Source organism: Pogonomyrmex barbatus, unplaced genomic scaffold, assembly GCF_055798465.1.
Source record: "Pogonomyrmex barbatus isolate J1 unplaced genomic scaffold, ASM5579846v1 scaffold3, whole genome shotgun sequence".
NCBI classification, from domain to species: domain Eukaryota; kingdom Metazoa; phylum Arthropoda; class Insecta; order Hymenoptera; family Formicidae; genus Pogonomyrmex; species Pogonomyrmex barbatus.
This window is the reverse complement of record NW_028297127.1, coordinates 14,127,343-14,151,147: the sequence shown is the minus strand read 5'-3', so window position 1 is coordinate 14,151,147 and position 23,805 is coordinate 14,127,343. Positions and strand designations below refer to the sequence as shown.

The 23,805-nt window shown below is 30.7% G+C and overlaps 2 protein-coding genes across 3 annotated transcripts in view; one reads left to right on the top strand and one right to left on the bottom strand.

Moving 5' to 3' along the window:
• LOC105425792 (dynein axonemal intermediate chain 7 homolog) overlaps positions 1-23,805 on the bottom strand; it is a 56,693-nt gene that overhangs the window by 30,263 nt on the left and 2,625 nt on the right. The window lies entirely within an intron of this gene.
• On the top strand, positions 12,592-22,908 carry LOC105425832 (uncharacterized). The gene is made up of 8 exons (XM_089079504.1): positions 12,592-13,441; positions 14,143-14,421; positions 16,418-17,262; positions 18,413-18,580; positions 18,902-19,139; positions 19,654-19,780; positions 19,870-20,045; positions 21,375-22,908. Exons 1-8 carry the CDS (start codon positions 12,593-12,595, stop codon positions 21,615-21,617), a joined length of 2,925 nt encoding a protein of 974 aa, XP_088935630.1. The 5' UTR covers position 12,592; the 3' UTR covers positions 21,618-22,908.

Genomic DNA, 23,805 nt, shown 5'->3' with positions numbered 1-23,805 from the left:
ACGCACACGCACACGCACGCACGCACGCACACGCACGCACGCACGCACACGCACGCACACACGCACGCACACACATACACATGCGCACGCGCGTACGTTTAATTTTATTCAAGAAACTTTCATTCTACGTATTTTTGGTAATCGTGTCGTCCTCTGAGGACATATTATATGTTACTCTGAAAGTTTTTAGCTATCATATTATATATAAAAACAACATTTGATATTTACACATTTGAAACAATCCTGACTTGCGGTCACACTGCATTGCAATTAGTCATTTGTATGTGCCGTATTTTCATGGAAAACCGCTGTCGTTTCAAGAATCGAGAAAACCTGTTTCAAAATTCAGAGAAAAACCACTTCTCCCACCTTAGTCTGCTCTGACCGTTGTGAAAACGATACAACGTTGTGTCGACATTTATTTCTTGGTAAAAAGCTGAGATATTCAGATCCATTTAATTTACGAAAATTTCTATTCTATCGTGGTTACATGCCAAAAGTAAAATTCTTTTACTAGATTATTTAATTCGGCGTCACTAATATCTCTTTCTGGGTCTTAAAGAAATAGATAATTCTCTCCATGATATCCATCCATGATGATAGTATAAGTTTTATTTTAGATTAATAACTGATTGAGTTAATCCGTCCAAAAGTTAATTCAATACTAATACTTTTTATCAATTTATACATAATACGTTGAGTATACTCACAATAGCGTTTTCGTACACTGTATGAGTTGTAAGAATCAAACTTCCTCTTCAATCGACAGCGAATTCGCATTACGTAAGCAAATCTTGTGTGTATCACATACGTCAAAGATACTTATGACCGAGAATGAAACTGAGAATAGATACGGAAATAGTTGACGGATTGTGGGAAAATTAGACGGCATTCGTGAAATTCCCGATTTAATTGTTATGTGTACATGATACAAACAACAGCTTGAGATTGCTGTATATAGTTCTATAGCGATGACGAGAATTACACAAACGTCAAGAAGGTAGAGTGGAAGAATTGCCGTGTAAAGTAGTATGGAAACATGATTTCAAATCGTTTCTTTTTCAGTTTCAGCATTTATCAATATTTTACATTGGTATTATTACTTCTGACTTTCCTGTAATATTATTCTTATTTTTTGTTACCTTGAACATTTTATCTATTTCATTAATTCAAAATACATAAGATCTTATTGAAGATGCGCGCAATATATTTTTACATTGCAACTGCTTGATTGAAATGTGCATTATTTTGTTCTACAACATAAGAACGCACAGAAAAGAGGCAATTTTATGGACACGCTGTAAATCGTCGAAGTAAAAATAAACTGACATTACATAATCGTTTGTCAAGAAATTTAAAAAAGATCAACCTTCACCTCAAGAGACATTACTAATAAAATAATTATTAATAAAATTGTTTGTTTAATATTATATTTTATTACATTTATGATTTTAGAAATTAAAATGTTTTATTAGAATAGAGATATTTATTATTATCAATTATTACAATGTAATACAATATAAAGTAACAGTTTTCATTCTATAAAATTTCTACTTATAAAGTTATATTTACTTACAAAGAAACAAAATATTCTCTCGAAACATTTCTGTGCAATATAAATAATTAAAGAAAATGTTAAAAAGATTCTTAATCTTTTTTATAATCTATTTTTGTTTCTAATTAAGTTTTAATAATAATTTAATTATTTTCTAATTTTTTAAAATTAAACTTAAATTAATTTTTCTGAAATGTTTCTTATTCTAATGAGATATCTTAAAATAGAACTTGCTTTTTGTATTACATCTTATCTTTACATCTCGTACGCTACGTCATTCATTTGCGTCACATTCTAAAATTAACGAGAGAATACGGAACAGATTAAAAAGACATCGTTATCGAAAATGTCTTATAACTATTTAAATTATGTCTGAATAATATTAAAATAATTTGTGTATAATTTTTTAGAGAATATTTTTTACATTGTCCGTATAAATTTCATTTCTAACAATTATTTAGTTACAAAGTTAAGCCATGACGCACGTAAACCTGTTAGTGGATTTTATTGAGGTTAAACTTATTTACGTCACAAGAGCAGGTGGAAGATAAATGTTTCGCAAGGAAATTACATATTAATTACAGGTTTCAAGGCGTATGCGCGTTTTACTGATTAATCTGCAAGCACTTGATTAAGCTACTTGCGTGGTTTTCCGATTCTGAATAAGTGGTGTATATTGACGTCACATGATACGCCTTACATAATACAATGTTACATGCTGCACCTTTCCCTTGCAAGAATAAAACCGTTACGCAAGATGACATTTTAGAATAAGCAATTCGCGCGAACCTTGCTTTGTACGATTATTCTTGTTCTTGGCAAATCCTACAGGAATTGACAAGCCTACAATTCATGGCATATAAAAAAAAATGATTTTCTTTGGATTTCAGAATTGTCTTAAACTCTTTAAATTTATTTAATTCAAATTTATTTAATTATATTTCGTTGTCAGTTAATAGAAAATAATAAGTCTAGAATTAACAATTTATATTAGTTTTGGTTGAAACAAAATGCTCTGTATTATTTATTTTCATATTACTTGTTATTATTTATTTTGCATCATTTATATCCGATAAAATAATTTCAGAAAGAAAAGAGATGTAATATTTGTTTTACAAAACACATTTTTATCCTAAATCATTAATTTATATAATAGTGTTACATAATTATAAAAAGAAATCTTAAAAGGTAAAAAATGTGCGCACAATATTAAGTACCTAAAACATTCGAAAAATATATAACGTTAAATAACAAATTAATTTCTCAAAAATAAGTACAAAATTAATTTGATAAGTACTGCTGGCACATTTAACTCTCAGAAAAGTTCTCTGAAAGTATTACAATAAATATTACATAATATGATAATATTTAATTACTACTGATAAAAGCTGCTGTTCTTTTATCCCTCTGCCTTAAGTTCTAAACTTTAATTTGCAAATCAAGTTATCGAAATATATTTTGTGCAAAAGATGATAACTCGCGGAATCCGCATTCGATTCGAAGGCCATAGAATGATCCGAATCGCGCGAAACGAGAACGTTATCTGACTTAAGTGTCCTCACTTGTACGGACGGTTTGGTGACCTCATTTACTCACATCGAAATGATATTCTTATCGCTCATGCTTCGTGTAACGTGCATACACGAATCGAATGACTTTAAGTCCCACCTCTCCCCTTCTTTTCACCGCTAGACATCTTTTGGTCTTCTTTGTTGATTGAATGTACTTCGCTTTGTAAACCGTTCTATGCCCGCCGCCCGACACCCGATAAATGATTGTATTAATAGCTGGATTTAACTTCCTCCTCCCTGCGGTTTTTCCACATCTTTAATGTCATTAAACTTAGCATATAGTACAGTATCAGATTCGTCTTAAAATATTACAACAACATCACAAGCAATCCACCATATTTTGAAATATAATAGTTTTCAAAGCGCATAACGTTCGCAATGTTGTTATTAATATTTTAGAAGACTTTAATAATCATATCTGCAACATTTCTTTTTTCAAAAGACAATATTTTGTTTTTAAAGTTAGCTTATAACGACGATAGTTTTATATGTAAGCGCGACGAAAGTTTTATATAATTATCTCGCACATATAGTTTATTCAATAATTAACATACGTATCATTATTTTTGTAAATGTCATTCTGAAAAGGATTACTATTTATTATCGCAGTCTGTGACATTGGTGATTCTTCAGTCTGTAAGTGCGCTATCGCAGTTTACGTTTATTTACGTTGCTAACGATCGATAGTCAGCCAAGTAAAAGAAAAACGTGACTAATTTAACTGTGAACATTGTAGCTGATTTCGAACGCAAATCAGACCAGTCGGCCTTTCTCGGAAGTGGTTCCGTGATGATGCGATTTACCAGTGTCAGAAAAAGAGAAGAAGCACGAAATAAAACAAAAAATCAAGAGAACAGAGGATGATGTGTTCATTTAGTAGCCAAGCAAATTCGGTGAACAAACGATAGATGTAGACTTGATAAATTTATGAAAAACAACGCAAATAAGATTAATAATAAGGACAGACGTAACTGGTTATAGAACAGAAAGTACAGAAATAAACCATCTCGATGAGTCAGAAAATCTTCCTCCTTTTCATCGTTTGCCGGATTCTTCTTTATATTTATTGTAGAGCAGATGCACCGCATCTGGTGCCAATTTTCGAACAAAATGTTGGTCAACGCACCTAATAAAGAAGAGCGTTCGAGAGATACGCGTTATCATCCGCCAATCTGAAAAGCCGGATAAGACTGGATTCGCTTGCGAAACAAAACGAAATTCGTAAATCTACGGTCGTGTAAAATGATTGAATGAAGTTGAAGACATCTTCTATATTCTTCTCATTGAAAATTTCATAAACAAATTATCTGCAATATGTTAATTTCCTTTTTAATTTTCAGATACTTTGACTACACTATTAGTATAAGCTTTTTATTATTATATTGAATGTATTTAACATATACAAATATCAACATTTTTTCTATTATATCTATATAAATGAATATATATCTTTCTATATAAATGAATATATTATCTTTCTATATATGTGTGAGAGTACGTATGATATTACTAATATTTTTTGACAGTTTTTTAATACATATTCTGCTTTTTGCATCATTAGCAGTATTATTTTTACATATATAAATAAAATTTGTATTTAACTTCATAATGAGCTAATAATAATAATTCTTTGTTACTGTTTCGAATTTAAATGTAAACACAAAAGAAAGCAAGCTTGCATTATAAAAGATATTATTTTTTCTCAATTAAACTGTTATCTTTATTAAATATCAAGTAATACATTTAATTAATTAACTCATACGAATATATAAAATTATCAAATAATCCAATACGAAAACAGTACGGCGTCATTATAGAAGCATAAAAGCAACATGAAATCGTCAAAAAAGAGAAATCTATAGATACATCTCGTTAGCTACGTAGAAATTCGACGTAAAAAGTAAAAATAAAAGCAAGAATTAGTAGATACCGGAGATACTGCGTACTTATAAGATAAATTGAAATTAATGCACGTTACTACAATTACAAATACATTTGAAGAAAATGTATGTTTGTGTACGTATATGTTTAATAGTCTTGCTGTGTATAATGTCGGTGCAAAATATAATAAATACGCAGACAAGTCTGGAGAATGTAACGCGAATGACGGTGACATCATCGACAACGCATGCGCATTATTAGTCCATGACCGTATTTGCAAAAACGTGATAAGCAAAAATTTGTTGATTTGATAATAGAAATTATACTTTAATGAATTCCTTTCAATGAAAAATGAGAAAAGTTCCAAAAAAATATAATATCAAAAATATAATAAATATCAAAAAAGATATTTAATGTTATTTTCTCTTTTTTTATAGGATCTTTAGGATTTTTAAGTTGTTAAATACAACATGTATTCTTTGAGATTTAAAATTGGAATTTTTCAAAAATATTAAATTATAATTCCCATTAGAATTTACAAATGTTTATTGAATATTTACAAACTTCATATTTGATTGTTGTTGTTGTTGTTACATTTAGCTTCTTGATGTCATATTAATTAGTTCAATAATAACCTCATGAAAGAGAGGATTTTTCAAAATTTTTTCTACATATCGAAATTTTTTCCAATAATATCGAAATGAAGATTAATTTGTATGTTAAACGGTTTTTCTTTTCTTTTCTTTTTCTTTTGTAAATAGTGGTAACTTGTTTTAACAGCTGTGATAGTTATCGGTATCTAAGAGTATAAGACAATCTTTCTCATATTATTTGTGCAAAGAGCAACATGAAAAATTACACAACAGAGGTTATAAAATATTTTATTTAAATGCAATTTATAAGATGTTTAAGTGCTTGTCATAAAAAATTTGCTTTTATACAGAAAACTGTAACAATGTTGATAATAAAAATGTATATTACAATAGTTACATAAGAATATTTAAACATATCCATTGAACATCTTCGATGAAGAATCAATTGAAAATATTCAAAAAGTTCAGAACAATTTTGAAATATTGAAAAAAGAAATATTTCATCCGATGGTCTATGCTTAGAAAATTACGTAATGGTAAAAAAAACTTGATAAAGTGAAAAAATCAGATAAGAGTTTATCACTGATATGATATATATATATATATATATATATATATATATATATATATATATATATATATATATATATATATATATATATATAGAGTCACTGATATACATAGTCGTGTAATGTAAGTCGAAGTTTTATTGCAATCTGTAATGAAACTTCATCCTCATCGCTACATACATATACATAAAAAAAATACGAATGTATCTCTTTCCGGCCATATGTCTGTACTACGATCGCACGTAGCTGTACGCTACTGCGGATCGCACAAGAGGGATGATGACGCGGGCGACGAGCGTCGCGTCGCATCGCATCGTTGCGTCGTGTTGCGTTGCGTCGGGTCGGGTCGTCGGCACGCGTTTGCGCGAGACGCAGTCGTGCGCGCGTATCGCTCGAGACCGGGCACGTTTTTTCAAGATCGACGTTGTTGAGCCGCACGATCATCACTCGCGCACGGAGAAGAGAATCGTTTTTTCATTTTCGCAAATCCCGCGCACTCGCAAGAACGATCCTCGCGATATTGCGCTTCGACCTTGACGGGTGCACGCGCCGGAAAATACGCGCGCGTGATTAGAAGACATAGAGAGATTAAAGTAGGCGCGGAAATCCCAGAAAAAGGAACAGTGATTTCCTCGGTTGGTGTTGACGGGAGCAAAGAAAGAGAGAGAGAGAGAGAGAGAGAGAGAGAGAGAGAGAGAGAAACGAAGAAACCGCGAAGATATCGCCGTCGCTGCTGTCGCTACTGCTGCTGTTGATGGTTCGACAAAAGTCGCGGCCGCAGATAAGAATCCCGCGAGTGTTCGCGGCTCGATATTGGAGCCGTGCAGCAAAGCGCCGAAGGTCGTCGGCAGCGACACGCATGATCTGACTGACTCCGGATTGGGACACGCGGGTGTGTTTCGATCCGCGGTTGGTGCGTGCGTGCGTGCGCGCGTGTGTTTGCGTGCATGCGTGAGACTGGATCATTCGTAGAATCGCAAACGAGTCTCTCTCTCTCTCTCTCTTTCTTTTTTCTCGCGCCGAGAGATCTTGGTGGAGACTGGTCGCTTATTATTATCGCGCCACAACGATCGACTCTCAGTCTGTCACTAGTCTGTCGACTAACTGGGAAACTGAATTGAAGTGAAACATGCGCGCTTGTATTTTCAGATCGGATTAAAACCGTTAAAGATATATCTCTAAAGGAATGTTAAGACATTAAGACAGTATACGTCTAGCATAAGGCGCATACTCTCGGAATAAATATAAATAAAAATATTGTTGAACGTAACGCGGAAGCCATAGATAAACTGATCGTGAAGAAAGTAGTGAGATCGAAGAATTTATAAAATTTGAGATATTGGGAAGGATAGCTGCGGAAAGAAACGTGCGACGAAGAAATGGAGACGACGTGAAGTGTCGAGTGTCGCGTGCCGATAAGATCGTAGAGTCGCGTTCGATTCGAGATACGGTACGATACCGGAGCGGACAATTGCAGCACTTGGAGCACTTTTGAAGACATGAAGACTATGTGAACACGTGAAGATTATGTGAAATGCGATTCTTTTGATACCACAGTGCCACACCGAAGCACGATTCGTAAGCGAATTCGAAAGCTCGATCATCGAGACGACTTTGTGAAAGCTTCCGTCGCGATTGTGAAATTATCAATTCGACATTATTCAGAGAAAACGCTCGAAGTAATTAATTACTCTATTACTCGGAGTGATTACTGAGTCTGAACAATTTAATTAATTTGCTTCTCAATGTTTCTCAATGTTTCTATCTATAATAGACATAACAGTTTCAATATGAATAAAAACAAAAAGGTTTTACGTATTATCTTCTTGCAAAAAATCATGAATAATTGCAAAAATAGTTTTTTTTTAATAAACTTTTATGTGAATCATTAGGGGATTTCTCTATATAAACTTTTTTTTTTAAATATTGATACACACAGCTGTTACTATATTTTTATTTACGCACGTACGAGATTACGCAAAAATATAAATTACATGTTTATAAATAAAAAGGTCAATTCTGTGAAACAGTTATATCATTCCGATAAATATCTGTTTTTTTTATCATTCTTGCAGGTTTTTTTTTAAACTCTATGTAAATTTCTAATAACAGTTTTACTGATTATCTTAACCAATCGGATTTAAAAATCATCATGATTAATGAAAACTAAACAAATTTTTTTCAGATAGCATAGTTAATTAGTAAAGTACACATGTAATAATCTACATTTAAATTATGGCTTAAAATATGATCTGTGGGAATTAAAGATATGGAAAATTTTTTTATCTATTTACTAATATTTTTTATCTATTTATTTTTTTTTATCTTTGAAATTCAATTTCTTAGAAAACTCTTCATTATCCATATTGTATCGCTCGAAAGTCGTTAATATTAGAAGATATATAGATAAAAAATTAATATATAAAAAAATATATATATATAGAATTGAGATTCATTTTTCTTGAGATAAACAACTTGCCGAGTTTTTGTTGGTATTGCGTATACTCGCACACGATGTACACACATACATACATACATACATACATACATACATACATATCTATTGTGTGGGATGCGTACAAACTGCGTACGGTCGCGATCATGGATGACGGGCGCAGTTCGTCACAGCATATTAAATTAACACGGTCACTCGGAAGCACAGCAATTTTCTAAATTACTTTTAATTATTTTTAAATTGCATATCCGTTTCGCTCTTCACTGATCGCACGATTGCTTGTGAACTATGAATTTTGAAGAAAATGAGATATAATATGAGAAAGTTTTGTATTAAAGTACTAATGTTAATTAAAAATTGACATTAACTTAATTTAACTTAACATTAACTTAAATTAACTTAATTTAAAATATTATATTCCCTTGCAATAAGATACACGCAATCTATTTATATTTTAGTACACAACATTATTTTTCATTTATATTTTATATTAATTAATTTAATTTATTAATTTATTCTATATCAATTCTCTTTCTGTTTGCGTGAGCAAGTTTTGAATACATATGTACAGAACTTTTCTGGATTTCTTCTGAAAAAGCAATTCTTTTTTATTTTATTTAAGATTTACTTTATAATATTTTTTTATAAAGTTCCTGAGATATGATTCAATACATTTAAAAAATATCAAAAGGATTTCCGGAAAAGGAAATTTTAATTTATCATTAAATGAAAATTTTCTACTTGAGAATTTATTTATCCAATAAGCTTTCTTGTAATTAAGTGTGCAATAAGCTTGTGTAGTAAGCTTTCTAATGTGTAATTTTCCGATGAAATCATAATTTCAGTGTTTGTTTCCTGAGAGACTTATTTAAATTTCATTATTGTTACATTGTTTTTTTTTTGGAGAAATGTTTTATAATCAAGTCTTTTCATTCGGTGTGGAGTTTTATTGGAAAAATTTGTTAATCAAACGAACAGTCTGCTTGGTTCGTAACCTTCGGTCGAAGATTTCGCAGGGAATTTAAAATTGAGCGAATAACGAATGAATTGAATAATCGGTCGAAAGATGCGACTAATGTAAGCAAGATTTAAAAATAGTCATCTTCAGTGATTAATTATTTGATGATAAATATTCATGAATTAATTTCATATTATTTTATTATGAGTATTAGTAAAAAATTTTGTCGTTACTCGTTCTTGTATTCTCCATACTATTTATTCCGACTCCTACAATTAATAGATAATGAACCATTTGATTTTTAATCATTTAATTTCAATAATGAAATTTAATGACAAGTACGTGATTATATTTTTGTATTAATTAGTTGAATTAATTTTTTTATTTTTAACCTATAATTTGATTGATTTTATAAATATAGTACCTATATATATTACTTGAAATATTTAGTGTGTATTTTGCTTTTCTGTTAAATATCACATTATATTTATTATTTTTTACATGATATATTTTTATAGTATTTTAAAAATTTTTCTACAAGAATTTAATATTATAAGTATTTTTATTATAAGTATTTCTCTTGAAATTTTCGAATAAATAGTTATAAATATATGTATCTATATCTAACTTTGTCAAGCTTGAGAAATTTATGTTTTGCTATTTCCGAAACCTTATACTATATTGAGGCATAAATCAAAATAATTTTGTAATTAAATTAACATATTGAAATTTTAATTAACACATTGAAATGTTTTTGCTGATGTAAAAATGTATTCCTGTTTCTATTAAAATTTGAATTAAATGTGAAGATTTATTATTAACTTTATTTTTACTACTGATGATAATCACAATAAATAATTTATTATAACTAAATCAGAAACTATATATATTTTTATATTAAAATTTTTATTTTGTAATATAGTTATAAAATTTTCATAATTCTTTACAGAAATACAACATTTTATAAAAACTGATTTTGGAATGTAATTATTTTATATATATATATATATATATATATATATATATTATATATTTTAAAATAAAATAAAATTTTTAAATATATGAGCAAAAAATTCGTTACAGTAATATTAATTAATAGTAATAGTAATAGTAATAGTAATAATAATAGTAATAGTAATTAAAATTAATTGGAACTTTATTTTGCGTGTAATGTACAATATGATCAATGTATTGGTAATCGATCATTAAATGACGATAACGCCATTTTTATTGTCTCGAGAACGTGGGTTATCATAAAGAGTTTTCAACAATCTCTACTTCAAACATATTTGTTCTTCATGATGTTTTGCAAGACTTTCTATAATACTCTTCTTTTATCAATAACCATTGTTATTAAGTGAAGTAAGACATTTCTTGATCTGGTTCATGAATTCTTGCGGAAAGTTTATGCTAGAATAGTGTATGCGTGATATATTTTCTGTGAAACAATGTGCAACTTTAATGAAGCAACTATCGAGCGATAAAATTGTCAGCAACAAATTCAATACATCATAGTGTCAGATATCAGTACATAATAAGCAGAAAACATTCATATTTAGCTAATGATAGCGCACTTAACTGGTAAACACTTTTGTGCAATGAGTAAAATTGTTAACACTGTGAATTATTATGTAAAAAAAGATCTTTACTTGGAGTTATTGTAACGCAAAGACACAAGTCATTGCATCAAAGTTTACGATTATGTATTCAATTATGAAAAATAAAATTTATAAGAAAGATGCTTACTATTCTGAAAAATTTTTAAAAATATTTGTTATAATATATTTATTGTTAATTTAAAAGTATTTGTACATGTGTTTACATGTATAAATTATCTACTATATTATGTAATTATGAATGCCTTTTACATGAAAATATATTTACGCAAGTGAAGCTCTTTATGAAGCTCTTTCGTTATGCAATCAAATTAAAAGATGACTAAATGTAAAGTGAAGCATGATGCGAAGGTCAAGTTTTTGAATCAAGATAAAATTCTTAAAGATAAAAATTGGTTATACATTTGATTCTTTAAGAAATTTAATCAAAGAAAGAATAGATGTCAAAGATGCGGTAATGAGCTCTATATATTGTTGTGATAATGAGCTCCAATTATTAACAACATGAAACTCATTACCACATCTTTGACATTCGCTCTTTCTGAGACTCAATCTCCTAAGAAATCAAACATGTATTCAATTTTTATCTTTAAAATGTTTATTTTATTTTAAAACTTATTCTCCACATCATGCATCTAGTTGAATCATCTCTTAATTTGAATTGTAGAATAAGAACATAATTTTAGAATTTCACTTGCGTAACCTAGAATACATGATATAATACATATTATATAATTTTATTGACGCATTAAAGAGAATTTAAACTCAAGATCGAAATATTTGCATATATTTGTTATATTTTCATTGTAATTTCATAATTGCATGCATTAGTCATGCATGCTAATAAACACATTAACTTTTTTCCTTGATTAAAATTCAGATTAATTTGCAGTAGTATCATATAAAACCTATTAAAATTCTAATCTAAATAATTTTAAGTAATATGGAATAATTTTTATTAAATTAAATTTTATTAACGTATGATTATAATACGTATGATTATAATATAAATAATAATAATTTCTTTTAAAAATTAAAGAAAATATAATTCTAATAAATGAACAAAAAAATGTTTACATGTGTATATTTTGAATGAAAGCAATATTTACATAAGAGTTTATTATAAAAATCTTTTGTATAATTTTTACATTTAATAAATGTTTATAAGAAAAGTTTAATGAGATCATCTTTAGAGCTAAAATTTATATTTGCTATTATTTATTTCAGATTCACGACAGAATTAATTCTCTAAGATCAAGAGAAATTTGTTGATACCTGAAGAAATATGTGAAGAAAGTTCAATTAATTAAAAAGAATTTTTTTCGGACTATCATACTAAAATAAAATAGGGAGAAACTTTTAATAAAAATTAAGAAAAACTTTAACAATACATCATGGCTAATATCGGGCGAATTGTGCCCATTCGAATAGAGAAACGGACACTGCAACACGTCTCGATTCCAAATCGCTCGTCTTTGAGCTCTTTGGAAGAAGATTACGGATCAACTGAATCCGAAGATATGTCTACCAGTCCGGACACATCTTGCCGCTCGAGTGCGGACGCGGACAAGAACTTCAATCTCGACGAAGACTTCCGCGAGAAACTGACCGAAAATATAATTGAAAAAATGGAAAATTTACGATTACGACGTAATGACGATGAAGATGAGGACAACGATGCCAACGAGAACTTCGATAGGACGCGTTGCATCAATAACGAAAATGTGGACAATGTGGAGTATCGAGACAGTTGTAAGTCACAAACGGGTTGTCATACTGATAACGAAGACATAAACAACAACGAGAATAACGTTACGGTTGATGACAATGAAGGCTGCTTGCCACTTAACATATGCGATGAGCCTGAAGATAAGAAACGATTGTATGATGAAAATTCCCTGGATGACGAATCAGAAAATGAACAGGTGGAAAAGCAGGAAAGCGAAGATTCCGATGATTCCGATTTAATCGAACGAGGACCGATAAAGCCTGATTTCCAGCCTTTTCGAAGACAGCCTTATACCATGAACTGGCTTTCGCATTTCAATGATGCCGCAGATGCAGCAATGGATTACGATAAGACCGCCAAGCAGATTTTGAAAAATAAAGATTATAGTGAAAAGCTGAATCCCTGTTTAGATCAATTATCGAACCGAAATCAGATCTTCGAAGCGAATTCAATTATGGATACTAATTGGATCGCGGAGAATGGCGATATCCATAGCGAAATTTCTAGTAATAATGTAAGTCTTATTAAATTATTGTTTTGTTACATCGCACTAAAGACAATAATTTTTAAAGATGATGAAATTAAAACATGAAGAATTTAATTAATTTTTTCAGATAAATTTGTTCACAATAGTTTCGAAAAAGAAAGGAAATTTTTATTTTCAGATAAAAATATATCTTTTTTAAAAATTTACTTTTTTATATATATATATATAATAAACATTTTTATGGCAAAAAGAATTGTTGCACATAGAATGCTATTTGAATGCAAAGATTAGATCTGATTAGATTTAGTAGCTCAAATAATCGGAAGAGAAACGGATATATATATTAATCATCTCGGTTTATCTTCATTTGAAAGAGAAAAATTTAATTATATTGTCATACTAGAAATAAAGGAAATTAATTTTGAATTATTAAGATAATTCTTCTCTATATATATATATATATATAAATGCATGTGCGCACACGCGTAAATGTGTGTGTGTGTGTGTGTGTGTGTGTGTGTGTGTGTGTGTGTGTGTGTGTGTGTGTGTGTGTGCGCGCGTGCAATTACATAATTATTTTATACATAAAATAACACAGATTGTATACGTGTTGGTTTGATCGAGATTATATTGATGCAATAGAAAGAAATATGATATAAAAAGGTTTCTAGTACCTAGTTTTAGTTTTCCTAATTCTGTTCTCTAAAGGAAAATCTATTTTATTTTAGACCGCGGCACTTCCCTTCATAGTCGTTAATGATACCGAACAATACTTGATGAATATGATGCCGCATCTTCAACCCGCAATAATCTCAGATGCCAGCAGTCACTCAAGTCCCTCGCCGGGAACGAAAACCTGGTCCGATTCCCCGGCAAGCAGCTTCAACGTCGTTTCGAGGTCAAACAGTCGAACATCTAGTCGCGCCCAGTCAACGGAATCCGCTACAAACTTGGAGTCACCACGGATGCATGGCAACGTCATCAGCAGCCCGCTCGGTTCGCCGCAGGTAAGCTCACAATAATCTGCATAAATGTATGAGGAGCACGCATAAGTGGTACTTCGACGAATCTCGCATGCCTGGAATAAGTAAAACGAAGTGCTGAAGTCTCTGCGCGAGCGACTGCATTTGCATGCTTCGAAAACGTGTAACATTGTGCAAGTCGCTCGAGTAAGGATTGAACTGAATTATAGATTAAATACGCAAATCGCATGTTGCGTCCGATTTATTTTGTTAAGATAGGTCGTCTGATTTATCTCTAGCAAATCATGACGATATTTTGGTAGGCAATATTTTTATATTTATCAAAGAGGATTTCTCTTTTATGATATTATTTAAATAATTTTTGTTGTTTATTATATCAATTTATTTAATTAAACTATTTCATGATGATATTAATGATATCTAATATTGGGTTGGCGAATAAGTTTATTCGGTTTTTGCAGATTTAGTCCGTTCACTCTTTTTTTTTCTTGACGCCTGACTTGCTTCGCGCAACTCAAATTCGCATTTCAAAAGTTATGTTTCACATAATTTGTCTGTGAATTTTGGTACGGCTAACGTCAGTACTGTACGTACTGCGTAGCTGTGAAAATAGAAGTAAATAACGTGCATTATCGTCATATTTTGTTCTATTATTTCAAAAAAAGCAAATGAACTACGAAGCGGCAGCAGAGCTGCTTATAAAAAATGTTGTATATGGGGATGATGCCTTAATGGAACGCGTATGCCAAAAGTGATTTGCCAAATTCCATTCTGGAGATTTCGACGTCAATGATGCGCCCTGCTCTGTGATGTCAAGACCATCACTTTAATCAACTTCACTCGAACGACTGGACCATCATCGATAAAAATCCATCTCCTAATCGGAGATTGCTACGGTATTGAATATATTATACAAGCGTAGAAAACTATTTAGCTGGGATACGTTTCTCGGTTCAATATTGGATGCCGCATGAATTATCCGAAGCCAACTTGGTCACTCGCATATTCATCTGCGGTTCGCTGCAAGGAAATGTCAAGAAAACGATTTATTTTTAAAGCGGATGAGCGATGAATGTAGTGCTTGTTTAGAGTGCGTTAAAAGATCATGAGGGAACAGCAGCGAGTCGCCGCTGGCAACAATCTTGAAGGCGGGATTGCACCCGAAGAAGATCATACTCTCGATATAGTGGGATTTTAAGGATCATCTAATACGAGCATTACCGTCAGGCACAACGATTGATTCAACCGTATACTACTTGCAGTTAATGAAATTGGATAAAGCAATCCGCATAAAACATCCAGAATTGATAAATCACAGGAATGTTGTTTTCCACCATGACAACGCTAGATCCCATTGACTACCGGAACAAATTGCTTAGTCTTGGCTAGGATGTTTTGCCTTATTCTCCGTATTCATCGGATCTGATCTCTTCTAATTATCATTTCTTCTGGTCGCTGCAAAATTCTATGAACGGGAAAATCTTTAAGGATAAGGAGTTCGTCAAAATACACCTGGATTGGTTTTTTGCTGAGATAAGACGCAGATGGTTCTACGAACGCGATATAATGAAGTTAGTGGAAAGATGGTAAGAGGTCATTGATAAAAATGGTCAATATATAATTAATTAAAATTTTGTGTATCAAAAAAGTTGTGTTTTATTTTACTCTATAAAAACCGAACAAATTTATTTGCCAACTCAATATATTATATATATATATATATATATATATATATAAACAGAGAGAGAGAGGGAGGGGGATGCCATAAAAAAGATATATGTACTAGTTGTAATAATAGATTCCAGTATTTAAAATTGAGTCCAACCGGTTGTTTCATCCATAAAATATGTTTTATTATTGTTTGACGAATCTCATAAAGCATTCAAGTAGTTATCTAACAGCTTATGTTGTTATGCTGTATAAATTTATGTAGTAGTTATCATTTGTCGCTACGACCTAGCATAAATACAAAATGAATTCACGATAGGTAGTACAATTGGACGGATGTTTTTCTGCGTAGGTTGCATCGACGTATCGAATGCAGCAAGTAATGTCTTCATCATCCTCATCCAATCAATCCTACAATGATGTGCCTAGCCCATCGAATTACCATACGCCTCTAAATTATCAAATTGTGGAACAGCTTGTTAAATCCTTATCCGAAGATCCTTGTTCTTCAGAAACGATTGTCAATAGCAGTGACGCTACCGACGAGTTTTCCAATTCCTCCAAGTTGTGCCATCAGTTGTTCCACTCAGTTCCTCTCATGGATCAGATGTTGGAGGAAAACGGACAGATCGAAGGGCACGAAGCGTTAAAAGAATCGCAGATTACTTCAATTCCTCCTTACTTACCGTTTTATAACGAGCAATCCGTACAAACGTTGGGAAGTGATCTGAATTCTGTGTCGCGCGAATATTCTGCGAGTACTATGCGAAACGAGAAGCCGGAAGCTTGTTTGGGCATATCCAATGCAGATCCTATCCAAGTTGGAAATCTACCTATTAACGGCGAGCTTCTGTCGGTTTATGCGAACAAGGGAAGCAACGGTGGTTGCACGTACGTGAATCGCGCGGTAAATGGTTACGCGACAGCTATGGAATCAAAGTATTACGAATCGATCCCGAAAAATGGCCAAGTTAATATTGTGCCGCACAATGGGAACACTCTGCTTGAGATCGGATTGAGCAATGAGACATCCGTGAAGACATCCGAGCAGAACTTGCCTGCGTCGCAAGAGAAGTATCCGATGTTTCATGCCATCGATGAAGACAAGACATACAATCAACTACAATCGACGTTTGTATTCAGCGACTATCAGATACCAACGATGGTCTCCTCTTTTGTACCTAATCCTCCACCAAGGTAAGCATGAAATAAAGTTGCATATATATGTGAAAACAATAAAGAATGTTTAAATATAGTAAACAAGTAAAAGAGATGATTTAAAGTATTGACACTGGAAAGAAATGATAATTTTTGAATGTGGATTAATACTGGATATTTCTCGAATTATTTTCGTCTCAGAGATATGATCAGAAAAAAATTTCAGTTTTGTTGCTGTATATTTCTAAACGCATATTGCATTGATGTTGCTCGTGAGCGTAAAAAAATACGTATATTTTCTATGATATTTTCCATGTAGTTATATAATCAAAATTAATAACAGATGTCGATATGAAATACATAACGAGAAGTGTTACAATAAATTAACTATTCAAGTTTTTAGTAGTATTTTTATACTTCCAGTACCTTCGGGCAGTTGAAAAATACGAAAATATGTAACTATAAATTAGAAATAGAATTTACATGTATATATATTATTTTATTATAGCTAAGGATGCATTGTAAAAAAGATTGATTTCTCAGTACTTTAGATACAAGTGTCATTAATAACATTATTGTTAATTATGCTCATCACAGTCAATACCTTACAATTCAATTGAATAAGATTGATTATTCGTTTGTCTTGACAATTGTTAATATTATCAACAATTGTATAATATTATTAAATCTGTTATATTGACAGCACTTATTTGATAAACTTTTTTGTTTTAATTATGTAAATTTATTATCAAATCAACATCTTGGCCATGAGAATTTCCAAAGTTTCTTGAAAAATCAGATTATAAAACATTGTAATCTTGCCCTTTTCACATCTATTATTAATCCTAATTTATATTTATACATATGTATTTATACATTTTATATGATAATTATTTTTCCTACGTGTTACGTAATCTTTGTAAAATAATATACTTATCTCATGTGTGTTAACTTTTAAATACTGTAATACACTGTACATTTGTTTATTAATTTTATCATTTGGAATAATATTTCATATATTTTTAATTTTCATAAGTAAATCATTTTTAAATTATATATTAATAAAGTTTGGTAAATTAAAATTTTTGTGTTACTCGCTACGCCGCTATACTGTTCGGGTGAAACGATTATCAGCTCTCTCTCATAAATAAGCGATAAAAAGTAAGGCTAATGACCTGATTTTTCATAGGAATCTGAAACGGGACATATCACCATGGCCTATATTAAGATTACCAGATGTAGAAGCAAGCGAGAGGCTGAAGAAGAAATTAAATGATGATGATGTACGAAGAGCCATGGGCAATTTGCTGAAAAAATCCGTAGAAGAATTAGCAGCCGCGGATGAGGATGGTGACACGTAAGATATTTTATATATAAATGTATAAATATGCACGACAAAAGGATGTATCATAATTAAATATGTAAATTAGTATGAAATTAATGTTAAATCTTTTCATATAAGATATAATCTACTAATTAATAATAAATGCTGATGCCAAATATTATTTCAACAACTTAATAAACAATCTTTATGTTTACTTTGACTTCTATATGTCTTCAATTTTTAAAATTATTTATAAAAAATTATTTTTAAAATTATTTACAAAAAATTATTTATTGTTTTAATTATCAGAATTTTCTTTCTCGCCTACTAACATATGACAATCGCATACAATAGACTATTGATGTGTCTGGTGGGCAATCCACAAGAACTGAGCAAGAAGATGGCTTACTTGATACCATTGGTCGAAAAATTGGGCACCATGGAGGGAGCTTTAACAAAGATGAACAAACACAAAGTAAATGCTTTATATTTAGCTGCCATGAATTGCCCGGAAATGCCATACGTTACTGGATATATAGGCGCCGCAATGCTGAAGAAGGGGATTAATATCAATCAGACATATCACAAGAGCGTAAGTTTCCTTGATGATTTTCCCGTTACGAGAAAAACGTTGTTTTTGCACAACTTATTAAGTCGCATTTATGCAATTAATCAGGCATGCTTTATCAGGCATGCACTTCACAAACGAGTCTTTAAACGGAATAATTCCCATTATTCCGGTTATATGAAAAGATTTTCTTTTATCTCGACAAAATAATCATACATATATTATTTAATAATATGTTTATATATATATATATATATATATATATATATATATATACATTATATATATATATATAATATATATATATATTGCGTGCGCGCACACACACACACACACACACACACACACACACACACACACACACACACACATTTCCAGCGAGTAAATGTTTGCAATTATTAAATTTATATAATCATTTAACGATCGCACTAGAAAAAGTACTAAGCAAATTATAATTAACATGTTTTAACAAACGTTGAAGATAATTTTATACGTGGTCAACAATTTTCTAATACTATCGTCATTTCTGTCATTCTAGGGTGACACGCTAATACACTCAGTTACGGCACGTGGAGATACTCATGCAGAAGTCTTAGCGGAGTTATTGGCGTTGAAAACGATACAAGGAAATTCAGCCTTCAACCTGTTCCAGCGCAATCACGAGGGTTAGTTAAACAAGAACAAGATTAAAAAGCATGAAATTGCACTATGGTCTGATCTAAGATAGAGGAATAAGAACGCGTGTGCGTTTTAGGGAAGACTGCTCTTCATATCGCAGTCGAATCGCATGCCAGACGAGGCGTCAGGTCCTTGGCCACGACGCGTTTACTCTTGGAGAACGGCGCGGACATCAAGGTCCACGAAAATAAGTGCGGCGATATTGCTTTACATATGGCAGCCTCATTGAGTTGCGATCCCGCACTTGTGAAAGTAATCCACTTGAGTAATTTTCCGATTGCGCGCATTAGTTGTAACATCAATCGCATAATAATCGGCTTATTAAATTTTTATTTACGTGAACTGTATCTTGTTTCTTGAAATTAAAAGGAAATGCTTCGGTATACAGGAAATCTTATAATTTTCTTGTGAATAAGAGGAAGTAAATAAGAACAAGGATAATAAATAAAATATAAATAAAATAAGGAAATATTTTAGTGACTAATCTTTAATATAGTGATTAATCTTTTAATTAATAATCTTGGAATATTATTTATCAAATATTTGACATTTTTCTGACAAATTGTTTTTGATCCATGTAATTAGATTTATTTTTCAATTAATTTTAAAGTTCTTATTTTAGTTAAAACAAGTTACAATTTAATTACTATTAAAATATCAAATTATTAAAAAAATTGTCTTGTATAATATTTCATTAACAAAATTTTAATTTCAAATTCATCAAAAAGATCCAATTCTAGTTTGAAAGAAATGTCTCTTTCAGAATATATATGATAATTTAATTATGTTGTACCACTAAATGAAATGATTATTTTTTATCTCTCTTTCGTCATATCTGAGTGATAGATAAACTTAGTAGCAAAATTCATCAATCAAAGATGAATAAAGAAAGACAACAAGAATGTTGAAATAAAATGTAACTTTATTCACTTTTATTCACCCAGAATTCCATGCGATAACCCTTGAGTTGATGACGTTAAGTTGATAATATTATCAAATTTGATGATTATAAGTGACAAAACAAGTATTATATTAGATGCTAACAAAAAATCAATTTTGTGTATTCGAGGCATTTTTTCCTGTATATACATTACATAACATGTAACAATAACTTTTTCTTCTTTAAAAAAGATTGCAATATTTGCTAAATCCTCATTTTTCATTTTATATCAAAGCATTTATATAATAATAATTAACATAATTTTTATATGATTTAAATATATTGCATTTGCTATTCTATATTTTATAAAACAAAGCATTCTATTAGTTACTATTAAAGAAAAATTAATTATTATCCAAAACAAACAAATAAATTAATTAATTGCAGAAAGATGAAAAATGTTACAAAATTAAAAAGATATAAATGTTTTGGGAAAATATATAATTATTTTTTAAAGATAAATTACAAAGATGAATCAAACCAAATTCTTGATATAAGTTATTTAACTTAATACGTTTATTTAACTTAATACATTTTGAATTTATTTGGCATGCGATCTTTAGTTCGGTATTGAATTCTAAAAATAATATCATCAATTTTCATTTATGCAAATTACAAATTTTTTTCATATTTTTTCATAGGTGTTGCTGAGCAAGGCCACTCCGAATGTTGTGAATGAAATCAACTATATGCACAATACACCACTGCACATGGCCGCAGCAGTCTCAAATACTATAAGTTTGGAAAAGCAGGAAGAGGTCTGCCGGCTCTTGATACAAGCCGGAGGCCAGACGGACAAACGAAATCTGGAAGGAAAGACGCCACTTGCTCTCGTATCATCGGAAAGAAAAGAGGCCATCAAGAAGATATTTCGAAGAAGATAAGAAAGCGTAATATCGATAAAAGATATGAACATGTACGCTAATGGATTCTGCATAAGACTGATTTCTACGAAAGTATTTAGGAGCATGTTCTTGGACGCTCCTTGAAGCTTCTCGCTTTATATGAGCTGCAACAAGATTTGTGATATTCATCACGAGCAAACTTGTAAGACTGTGACTCAAATCAGAAAATAGTATCCATGGTAACATCATTGTATGGTACTATCGAAGAAATTGTTGTAGTCTGTACACGAGTTGAAAGTCAATAAGAAAATGTGCAATTTAATACGTTAGGATAATTTTGTCTATTTAATATAAAAAAAATGAACAGTGTTCTTTTTAAAAAATAATTATTAAGTCTTTCAAAAAAAGAAATGAAAAAAATATGTGTTACATAGAACTTTTCTACTTTATTTAATTTATTGTACTTGTCCACGAAAGATCTATGTTGTAAAAGTAAAAATATATTATTTTATATATTTCATATATATATATTAATATTATGTGTATGTATATTTAATATATTATATATTCAATATATAATATATATAATATATTATATTATTATATTACATTATAATATACATAATAATATATAATTGTACATATAAAAAGTATCATATTTTTTCGTTTTTACTTTTAAAATATTATTTTAGTTATAAACTAGATATGTATATATAATTATAATTTTTATATAAAAATAAAATAAGAGACTAAAATCAAATAGACACATTCAAGTTAAATGCGCAAAACGAGAGTGTGTTTTACATTGTTTTATCTTTGATTTAATTTGTACAACTAACATTGTAAATATTGTTATCATTTTAAATTGTATTGCATGAGCATTATATCCTAGATAACACAAAGTTTAAAGTTGGAAGATAAGATATCTTATGTCTCAATATAAACATATTTTATGTCCCAATTTTGAACTTTGCATTGTCCGGGACTTTAATAATATTTAAATCTTTCGTGGCTAATAACGAAGGGATATTTTTAATATCTCAAATCAAGTGTTTTCTAGAATATAGAATTATTTATGATAAATTTTAATCAATTTTATTTATCTAATAGTAGTTCTTTATTTCGTTTTTGTCTATATGAATAACACAAATTCACTTAGTTGTCAGTTTGGATGTACAAAAAATACTTTCTTCTCATTTGCTCAAAGTTTTTTAAATCGCAACGTTAGCAAAACAAAATTGTTTTGTTCTAATATTCAACACTTATACTATCTTTCTTTTAATGTGTACATATTATTTTATAATGCTATTAAATAAAAATGTTTATATATTATATATATATATATATATATATATATATATATAAAATGTTTATATATATATTAATTTTGACTATTATTAATAATGGCTAAAAAATCTCTATACTATGTATTACACACACACACACACACACACACACACACACACACACACACACACACACACACACACACACACACACAGAGAGAGAGAGAGAGAGAGAGAGAGAGAGAGAGAGAGAGAGAGAGAGAGAGAGAGAGAGAGAGAGAGAGATTATATACAAATTGGATAGATTGTATGTAAAAATAATTTGTTTCACGAAGCGAGAACTATTTTCCATAGTTCCAACTACTCATTTCGCATTTATTATATTATAACAGGAAAAAATCTCTTATTGAGAAGTTTCCTTTAATTTTTTTCTTCATATCATTATTCATCATTTTTACTTAGAAATTTGAAACTGGAAAAAAATAAAGTGCTAAGTTGGACAAAATCGCTATGAAATCGTTACATGGAACGTAGAATCAGTCATAAATATTGTTACGTGTCAAAGGGAAATGAATTGCATCCAGTCTTCACGCTACGCGCATAGATATGCACTTCCTGTTGTTCGACGAATCGAAAAGCTGGCGCCGCGAAGTTACCATAATGCTAACAGTGCGGAAGTGCGACGTGTTGTAAGTATGTGTGTGTGTGTGTGTGTGTGTGTGTGTGTGTGTGTGTGTGGTGTGTGTGTGTGTGTGTGTGTGTGTGTGTGTGTGTGTGTGTGTGTGTGTGTGTGTGTGTGGTGTGTGTGGTGTGTGATGTGTGGTGTGTGGTGTGTGGTGTGTGGTGTGTGTGGTGTGTGGTGTGTGGTGTGTGTGGTGCGTGGTGTGTGGTGTGTGTGTGTGTGTGTGTGTGTGTGTGTGTATGTGTGCGTGTGGGAGTGT